Source organism: Ostrinia nubilalis, chromosome 9 (assembly GCF_963855985.1).
Source record: "Ostrinia nubilalis chromosome 9, ilOstNubi1.1, whole genome shotgun sequence".
Taxonomy (NCBI): domain Eukaryota; kingdom Metazoa; phylum Arthropoda; class Insecta; order Lepidoptera; family Crambidae; genus Ostrinia; species Ostrinia nubilalis.
In genome coordinates this window covers 2,639,354-2,649,846 of record NC_087096.1, presented here as the reverse complement: position 1 = coordinate 2,649,846, position 10,493 = coordinate 2,639,354, and the positions used below count along the sequence as shown (strand labels likewise).

The 10,493-nt window shown below is 48.6% G+C and overlaps 1 protein-coding gene across 1 annotated transcript; it reads right to left on the bottom strand.

Moving 5' to 3' along the window:
- Positions 1-1,245: 1,245 nt before the first annotated feature.
- LOC135074905 (transcription factor Adf-1-like) lies at positions 1,246-10,134 on the bottom strand. Its single transcript, XM_063969277.1, has 4 exons — positions 9,581-10,134; positions 8,640-8,781; positions 2,651-2,927; positions 1,246-1,428 (listed from the first exon to the last, which is right to left on the bottom strand). The coding sequence occupies exons 1-4, from the start codon at positions 9,711-9,713 to the stop codon at positions 1,324-1,326; spliced, it is 657 nt and encodes a 218-aa protein (XP_063825347.1). The 5' UTR covers positions 9,714-10,134; the 3' UTR covers positions 1,246-1,323.
- Between the last annotated feature and the right edge of the window lie 359 nt (positions 10,135-10,493).

Below are 10,493 nucleotides of genomic sequence, written 5' to 3'. Positions count from 1 at the left end.
TTGGGGTTAAAGTATTTTAAGAGAGATAAAGAAAATACACAGTGAAAATGGTTTTATTTTTAAAATCTTAATTAATATAATAATGAAAATATCAACAGATCAATGACTAGATTTGTAAGTTATCTTAAATTATTTGGTTCTGTGGACTCGAATGACATCTTAACTAGAGGCAGCACAGAAATTGGAAGAGTACCGGATTCACATTCACCCTAGCAGCTAATTTACTGTATTTTATACTTAGTTACGTAGCAATTTCATTTTTATTCAAAGCTATAGGACTGTTTATACAGGGTGGAAACGACAATATGTAAAATAACAATAAAATAGTTACATCGAGCTCGAGCCAAATATGTATTACGTACAAATTGTGAAAAATTATTTATCCTAATCTATGCGAGAGTTGGTGTTATCAAAATGTACACTTTTTTGTCATCTCCAACCTGTACGAGGTAAAATGAACCTCACAATCCGTTTATTATCAGCTAGTCAATTTATTATTTAAACTTATTTATTAAGCAATTATAGTAAGCAAAAAGCCCACTTTAAAAAATGTCCTTCTGTTATGTAAAACTTGCTTATGACTATGACATATTGTTTCTAAGTCTCCTGTAAAGTGTATACCGAATTATTAACGTGTTTAAAATCGACTTGAGCTTTGATTTCGCTTATGAGTAATGGATGAATTCGAATATGGGCACTTTTGAGTCATATTTTAGTATCACTGTCCACTTTACCGCAATAGCAATGAAATGTATAAAACCGTCTTGTGTTTCTTACTTACGAAGTTTTATTGTACATAGTTACTGCACACTGTCAATAATTGCACCGTGATGTTTAAACCGGTCCGTATAGCGGGTGTAAAAAAACTTATCACGAATCCGAAGCTGAAGAAGAAAATGTTCTATACATCTTGATGATATTTTTTTTCTTCAAGACTATTACCATACAAACATGGCTTTGGAGATATTAAAGGTCAAAATCCAAGTCCCCATGAATGGTTTGAAATATTCAAAGCAATTTTAAAACTTGAAAAATTAATTAGGCGGGAAATGAACTCGCTTGCCGGGCGATTTCTCTGACGGAGACAATTTTAGAGCATTTTTAACCCATCAATACCCAATGGGTCGCATATGGGCGCGTAACAATTGACTTGAAGGGATAATGCAAAAGATCCTTATATTATATTTTCGTCATAACTCACTTAGTGAAGAGTGCTTCAAGCTTCTTCGTGCGTGAAGTATTTTTACACCCTGTATAATTCTATGGCTCCTGCCTGTTATTGAGTCCAACAGTCCACTTATTCTATGGTCCGTACTGCACTGTTTAGTCTACCGGCTCGTGTAAGTCCTGTATGACCCCTATGACCTCGCCGGCCGGTGTGAGGTAGGGTAACTCTGCCTGCATTCCGAATTCGGCTTCGTACAGCACCTGTAAAGAAGATAGCATGCTGGTCAAAGAGGCAATAAGATACTATAAACATGACGTGGATGGCGGCGTTAAGATAACTCAAAGTAGATTTAAATAGCTGGCATAGCACATAACTGAGTACCTAGGTTTCTGCAGTAGTGTCGAGATTATATAAATGTCTGAATCACATCTGAAATCTCACTGATGTTTGACGTAGCAAAAACACACGTTTTCGCACCATTACACAATAACTCACTCCGTTATGCGTTATGTCTGTAGATTATGTGAATTGCTGAATCTTAGTTCAAGCGCCACTGCAATAAGATTGGCAAAAAGTTTGGCAGGAAAGCTCCTCCGAGTCGTTCCTGTAGCAATGACCAGGAATTAAACTCACCTTCTGAAACTGCTTTGCGCTTACCCGCTGCAGGCTTGAATTGAAGATGAAAAAGTTGCAGATTTCTAGTCAGTAATAATAAAACTCACCTGCTGAATCTTTAACCGCGCGCCAGCATTCTGCTTCGCGCTCAATCTTTGCAGGATCGGCGCACAGCTCAGCAAGAACAGTTCGTCCGGGTCATTCCTGTTGCAGTGGCAGCCCTCCTCGTCCGTAGAGTTCAGGCGCGGCTTCTTGGGCGACGGCTGCGAGTCCTGGTCCTCCTCGTTGGTCTAGTCGCTCGGTAAGGACAGGTCGGGGAAGGAAACCGAATTGGATTTTGCCACATTAGTAAAACTCACCTGCTGAAACTATTTTGCGCTCTGCCACTGAAAGATGGATGCACAGCTCAGCAGGAACAGCTGAATGGTCGTTCCTATCACAGTGGCAGATAGCAGTATTCCTTGCTGATAACACTGACCTGCTGAATCTTTAACCGCGCGCCAGCATTCTGCTTCGCGCTCAACCTTTGCAGGATCGGCGCACAGCTCAGCAAGAACAGTTCGTCCGGGTCATTCCTGTTGCAGTGGCAGCTTTCCTCGTCCGTAGAGTTCAGGCGCGGCTTCTTGGACGACGGCTGCGAGTCCTGGTCCTCCTCGTTGGACTCGCTCGGGAAGGATATATCCGGGAGGCTCACCATTAAGGAGACGCAGTGGAACCGCATTGTATTCTTCCACATCAGTAAACTTACCTGCCGAAACTGCTTTACGCTCAGCTGCTGCAAGATGGGCGCACAGCTCAGCAGGAGCACCTCATTGGTCTTTTAAATTACAGTAGCAGACAGCTGTATTCCTCTCCGATAAAACTTACCTGCTGAATCTTAAGCCGCGCGCCAGCATTCTGCTTCGCGCTCAACCTTTGTAGGATCGGCGCACAGCTCAGCAAGAACAGTTCGTCCGGGTCATTCCTGTTGCAGTGGCAGCCTTCTTCGTCCGTAGAGTTCAGGCGCGGCTTCTTGGGCGACGGCTGCGAGTCCTGGTCCTCCTCGTTGGACTCGCTCGGGAAGGACAGGTCGGGAAGGCTCGGCATTGAGGGCACGCAACGGAACCGCATCGGAGGGTCGTCTTCTGTGTCCGATTCCTCTTCTCTTTTGATGACGCTGGAAAGATTGATAGTTGAGGATATAGTAGTTGTAAAGAGCGATGATATTTTATTTAACCTTTAAGCTAAATTCAGATGGTCGTATGACTCATAGGTCATGAGTTAGCACACATCAGGCAGATACTGACCACTAGACAAGACCTAAGTCTAGCGAATAACAGAATCAGCATCAGTTTATTAAAATTATACAATAATACAGTATCAGTATCGTCTAGCATTGTATTTATACAATAATACAGTATCAGTATCGTCTAGCATTCAGACACTTCATTAATATCTCGAAAGGACCTATCTAATTATAATCAGGGCCGGATCTACCATATGGCTTTTTGGGTTTCAGCCCAGGGCCCCGTGGATTCAAGTGGCACCCTAGTTAATTCAAGTCAAAGTAAAAAAAAGACGATAATGCAGACATAGTAGGTCCCTAAGAGCTCTTATACACGAGCAGCACATTGACGACAGCAAAGGCGACCGCAGTCGCCGTCACTTGTCGGCAGCTAGCCGTCGACGTGCCCGCAGCAAGCTGTCGACACGTCGACGTCTGCCGTCGACGAGTCGACAGCTTGCTGCGACGACCGTGTCGGCGTACGTCTTTGTACAGGAGCCAGCCAGTTGAAAATGGATTTCATTGAAGAAACACTGTTGTTGCATTTACTCCGTCGTCGTCGACGAAAGAGAAAGAACCGGTCATGATGGGTTTAAGAAATGGGATTGAACAGAGAACGAGACTACACACACCGACGCCCATGCTCTATTTTTTAATGTTTTATTATGGTAGCCTTCTAAATTCGAGTTCCATATTATTTCATTGTTTTTGACAGCACTAATTTTTTAGCAATTCCGAATCAATTTGTTTGGAACTCATTAGGTGTGCGTGTAAGCTCCTGGACTACTGACAGTTGACCTTCAAAATGGCGGAGGCGGCTAGCTGTCGCCACCTGCGGCGGCAGCCGCGAACGCGTCGACAGCACGTCGGCAGCATGTCGACAGCTAGCCGTCGCCTTCTGACGTCGACTGCAGTTACATGCGTCGACAGCAAAATGCTGTTCGTGTGTAAGAACCCTTAGGTGTGCGTGTAAGCTCCTGGACTACTGACAGTTGACCTTCAAAATGGCGGAGGCGGCTAGCTGTCGCCACCTGCCGGCGGCAGCCGCGAACGCGTCGACAGCACGTCGGCAGCATGTCGACAGCTAGCCTTCGCCTTCTGACGTCGACTGCAGTTACATGCGTAGACAGCAAAATGCTGTTCGTGTGTAAGAACCCTAAGTAGTATTAGCCCAGGACCTTAAACTCTCGGTCCAGCTCTGCCAATAATATTCAATTTTGTAATTGCTGTGGCTATGGGCAGGGCATAATATTACGCAGAACCACAGAATACATAATAGTAGCAACAGAAATTGCACTCCTTTGTGTAGGATCAGATGCCGGCATTTTAACGGTAATAATAATAATGCAAAATATCCAACGCACATGGTGCATTCGAAATCGCACCTTACTGCTACGCTCACAAGAGCGCAATTTTTTTGTGTTCAGAATTGATCTACCTTACAGCTCAAGCGCCAGGGTTGTATAAGCAAAGTAAAATAAATAAAAACTTAATTTTAAGAAGCATTTATTGTATTTACGATTGGTAAACTTTAATCTAGTGGTGTTTGTATAATCGTACCATCTTTAAAGTACCTACCTATTAATAAACTTCAGTGTTGCGATAATTCAAAATTGGACAAACAGTTTTAAAAGGTGTATTGTCGGAAAATAGACATGGTGATGTAAAGTTAATGTTTTATTAGCTAAAATAGTTTTTTGTCATAAGTATTTCAAAATTATTTAAAAAGTGTAGTTTTTTTAATTATTTAAATCACTACAGTTAATTATTATTCCTAAATATTACGATTTTCCATTAAAGTATAATAACAGTGCTGTTGGAACAATAAACCTTGATTGCGACGATGATCGACCGAGCGTGTATAGAAATACGCATGTGCTCACAGGCGCGTGGCGGCCCTGATTGATTTGCAACTTGAAGTTGTCGCGCGCTGTAGGTAATTATCTCGGCCGGCATAGGCGAGTGACGGAGGCCTGGCAGAACTGACGGCCGATGGGACAGCAAGTTTCTGGAGTGAAGGCCACGTAAGTACTGGAAAGCGCAGCGTAGGACGTCCACCCACAAGGTGGACCGACGGCCTCATAAAGGTAGCGGGAAGGCGCTGGATGCAGGCCGCCACCAACCGGCCATTCGGGGAGACCTATGTTCAGCAATGGACGTCCTATGGCTGAAATTATGATGATGATGATGTGGATAAAAGAGAGTAGGTATTACTTGTTCTCCATCTTGGGCTCGACGTGCGGCAGCAGGAAACGCATGGCGTGGTGGTAGGGCCAGCGCGTGCGCCCGCCGTGCGTGCGCTGCAGCTTGATGAACGAGTCGCGCAGCGAGCGCCAGCGCTTCTTGCACTCCGCCTCTGTGCAACACTGAAATAGACTATTACTTGTTCTCCATCTTGGGCTCGACGTGCGGCAGCAGGAAGCGCATGGCGTGGTGGTAGGGCCAGCGCGTGCGCCCGCCGTGCGTGCGCTGCAGCTTGATGAACGAGTCGCGCAGCGAGCGCCAGCGCTTCTTGCACTCCGCCTCTGTGCAACACTGAAATAGACTATTACTTGTTCTCCATCTTGGGCTCGACGTGCGGCAGCAGGAAGCGCATGGCGTGGTGGTAGGGCCAGCGCGTGCGCCCGCCGTGCGTGCGCTGCAGCTTGATGAACGAGTCGCGCAGCGAGCGCCAGCGCTTCTTGCACTCCGCCTCTGTGCAACACTGAAATAGACTATTACTTGTTCTCCATCTTGGGCTCGACGTGCGGCAGCAGGAAGCGCATGGCGTGGTGGTAGGGCCAGCGCGTGCGCCCGCCGTGCGTGCGCTGCAGCTTGATGAACGAGTCGCGCAGCGAGCGCCAGCGCTTCTTGCACTCCGCCTCTGTGCAACACTGAAATAGACTATTACTTGTTCTCCATCTTGGGCTCGACGTGCGGCAGCAGGAAGCGCATGGCGTGGTGGTAGGGCCAGCGCGTGCGCCCGCCGTGCGTGCGCTGCAGCTTGATGAACGAGTCGCGCAGCGAGCGCCAGCGCTTCTTGCACTCCGCCTCTGTGCAACACTGAAATAGACTATTACTTGTTCTCCATCTTGGGCTCGACGTGCGGCAGCAGGAAGCGCATGGCGTGGTGGTAGGGCCAGCGCGTGCGGCCGCCGTGCGTGCGCTGCAGCTTGATGAAAGAGTCGCGAAGCGAGCGCCAGCTCTTATTGCACTCCGCCTCTGTGCAACACTGAAATAGACTATTACTTGTTCTCCATCTTGGGCTCGACGTGCGGCAGCAGGAAGCGCATGGCGTGGTGGTAGGGCCAGCGCGTGCGGCCGCCGTGCGTGCGCTGCAGCTTGATGAAAGAGTCGCGAAGCGAGCGCCAGCTCTTATTGCACTCCGCCTCTGTGCAACACTGAAATAGACTATTACTTGTTCTCCATCTTGGGCTCGACGTGCGGCAGCAGGAAGCGCATGGCGTGGTGGTAGGGCCAGCGCGTGCGGCCGCCGTGCGTGCGCTGCAGCTTGATGAAAGAGTCGCGAAGCGAGCGCCAGCTCTTATTGCACTCCGCCTCTGTGCAACACTGAAATAGACTATTACTTGTTCTCCATCTTGGGCTCGACGTGCGGCAGCAGGAAGCGCATGGCATGGTGGTAGGGCCAGCGCGTGTGGCTGTCGTGGGTGCGCTGCAGTTTAATGAACGAAGCGCGCAACAAGCGCTAGCGCTTCTTGCACTCCGCCTATGTGCAACACTGAAATAGACTATTACTTGTTCTCCATCTTGGGCTCGACGTGCGGCAGCAGGAAGCGCATGGCGTGGTGGTAGGGCCAGCGCGTGCGGCCGCCGTGCGTGCGCTGCAGCTTGATGAAAGCGTCACGCAGCGAGCGCCAGCGCTTCTTGCATTCCGCCTCTGTGCAACACTGAAATAGACTATTACTTGTTCTCCATTTTGGGCTCGACGTGCGGCAGCAGGAAGCGCATGGCGTGGTGGTAGGGCCAACGCGTGCGGCCGCCGTGCGTGCGCTGCAGCTTGATGAACGAGTCGCGAAGCGAGCGCCAGCTCTTATTGCATTCCGCCTCTGTGCAACACTGAAATAGACTATTACTTGTTCTCCATCTTGGGCTCGACGTGCGGCAGCAGGAAGCGCATGGCGTGGTGGTAGGGCCAGCGCGTGCGGCCGCCGTGCGTGCGCTGCAGCTTGATGAACGAGTCGCGCAGCGAGCGCCAGCGCTTCTTGCACTCCGCCTCTGTGCAACACTGAAATAGACTATTACTTGTTCTCCATCTTGGGCTCGACGTGCGGCAGCAGGAAGCGCATGGGTGGTGGTAGGGCCAGCGCGTGCGGCCGCCGTGCGTACGCTGCAGCTTGATGAACGAGTCGCGCAGCGAGCGCCAGCGCTTCTTGCACTCCGCCTCTGTGCAACACTGAAATAGACTATTACTTGTTCTCCATCTTGGGCTCGACGTGCGGCAGCAGGAAGCGCATGGCGTGGTGGTAGGGCCAGCGCGTGCGGCCGCCGTGCGTGCGCTGCAGCTTGATGAAAGAGTCGCGAAGCGAGCGCCAGCTCTTATTGCACTCCGCCTCTGTGCAACACTGAAATAGACTATTACTTGTTCTCCATCTTGGGCTCGACGTGCGGCAGCAGGAAGCGCATGGCGTGGTGGTAGGGCCAGCGCGTGCGGCCGCCGTGCGTGCGCTGCAGCTTGATGAAAGAGTCGCGAAGCGAGCGCCAGCTCTTATTGCACTCCGCCTCTGTGCAACACTGAAATAGACTATTACTTGTTCTCCATCTTGGGCTCGACGTGCGGCAGCAGGAAGCGCATGGCATGGTGGTAGGGCCAGCGCGTGTGGCTGTCGTGGGTGCGCTGCAGTTTAATGAACGAAGCGCGCAACAAGCGCTAGCGCTTCTTGCACTCCGCCTATGTGCAACACTGAAATAGACTATTACTTGTTCTCCATCTTGGGCTCGACGTGCGGCAGCAGGAAGCGCATGGCGTGGTGGTAGGGCCAGCGCGTGCGGCCGCCGTGCGTGCGCTGCAGCTTGATGAAAGCGTCACGCAGCGAGCGCCAGCGCTTCTTGCATTCCGCCTCTGTGCAACACTGAAATAGACTATTACTTGTTCTCCATTTTGGGCTCGACGTGCGGCAGCAGGAAGCGCATGGCGTGGTGGTAGGGCCAACGCGTGCGGCCGCCGTGCGTGCGCTGCAGCTTGATGAACGAGTCGCGAAGCGAGCGCCAGCTCTTATTGCATTCCGCCTCTGTGCAACACTGAAATAGACTATTACTTGTTCTCCATCTTGGGCTCGACGTGCGGCAGCAGGAAGCGCATGGCGTGGTGGTAGGGCCAGCGCGTGCGGCCGCCGTGCGTGCGCTGCAGCTTGATGAACGAGTCGCGCAGCGAGCGCCAGCGCTTCTTGCACTCCGCCTCTGTGCAACACTGAAATAGACTATTACTTGTTCTCCATCTTGGGCTCGACGTGCGGCAGCAGGAAGCGCATGGGTGGTGGTAGGGCCAGCGCGTGCGGCCGCCGTGCGTACGCTGCAGCTTGATGAACGAGTCGCGCAGCGAGCGCCAGCGCTTCTTGCACTCCGCCTCTGTGCAACACTGAAATAGACTATTACTTGTTCTCCATCTTGGGCTCGACGTGCGGCAGCAGGAAGCGCATGGCGTGGTGGTAGGGCCAGCGCGTGCGGCCGCCGTGCGTGCGCTGCAGCTTGATGAAAGAGTCGCGAAGCGAACGCCAGCGCTTCTTGCACTCCGCCTCTATGTAACAAACGAATTTTAACGCTTTACAAATCATATCATTCATTGTTTAACACATTCGTTCGTTCGTTATGGACGAATGACGTCCACTGCTGGACAAAGGCCATTTCTACAACGACCGGTCCTGCGCTGCCCGCATCCAGACACCTCCCGCGACCTTTAATAGATCGTCGGTCTACCTAGTTTAGGACATTAATGCCCATTTTCACCATCAATCCCTAATTTTCAAGTGACCCCTATGGTAACAAATAGCAGGAATTTTGTTTACATAAGAGTCACTTAAAAATAAGGGATTGATTGTGAAAACGGGCATAAGACAAGCGAATAAGTGGAAACTAATTCTTAACTAAGTCCCATGCCAAAAGAGTTAAATAAATAACTATCCTTGTATTCCTTGTAGGTACCTACATTTTACACTGCGCCTCTAGTCCCAAACTAAGCAAAGCTTGTGTTATGGGTACTAGACAACGGATATGAACATATAATACTTAAATACTTTTTTTTGTAATTATTACACATAGAAAACACCCAGTCCAAACAAACAAATATGTTCATGCACACAAACGTTTGTACTGAGCGGGAATCGAACCCGCGACCTCTCAGCATAGAAGTCAGTTTCTAAGTAACCACTTAATAAAATATTGTGTAACTTTGTTTCTAACTTTAAATATGAGGTGTGCGTACTATCGATAGACTTCAATAGTGAGGGAAAAACCTCTAAGAAAATTACCCTGCCTATAGAAAGGTTTGCATAAGAAGAAGATAACTTTGGAGCTTTGTAATTGTTGTTATTGTTTACCTGTAACATTCAGGGCTTCCTGCACCTCTTTCCACGCGTCATCCCGGAGCTTGGTTTTGTTGAAGCCACTCACAGACTTATCGTAGAGGATCGGTCGTTTCTCCACCTCCTTGATCAAGTCGAGTTCGTTCATCGCAACTCTACAGCTCAAACTGGCTGGAGAACTTGACAGCTGCGATCCTCAGAAAAAGTTTACACAATTCGCGCCTAAATTTGACAGCTTATTTTTATTATCACTTTTCTTTTGTCTACTAACCTAGTCACATGCGATTCACGTCTGCTTATCAATTTCGCTTACGATAGTTTAAAAACTACTGAACATTAACTTGAGGTAGAACATTCGTTGTTTACATTATCCGACTTAAGTAAAAATCCTTAATCTAATTTGTATTCCGAATAACTAGATTCTAAAATAATTATTTTTTTATTTCAGGATTGCACAGGGCTGTTGCCGGTGAGTGTTTTCGGCACACTGGGCCATGACATTCCCTTCGGGGCTCATAGCCGCGCGGTACGCGCGGCGCGCGTGTATTGAGCGGCGCGGCAGCCCTCGACGCATTCGCCGCGTCGACGATTTCAACCCCACTTGGCGACGGAATCAGCAACTCTATTACGTTGGTGCTACAGTCTAAAATAACACGCTTACATTTTATCAAGGTATTTTAGATAGGTATGTAGTTAAGCATCTACTTTATCATTGCGGAAAAAAGGGTAGTGATGCAAGAAAAATATTTAACTACTCGTATTGATGACGCTTATAGATGGATTATAGAACTGAGTTCCTTTTAAAGTAATATTTGTGGTAGATATCTAGCAACACATTAAATGGTTAAAATGCTATCTTTCATGAAACAAAACAACATATTAAGCAAGTATTGGAAGAATCTATCTATTTAAAAGAGGGAAAATGGAC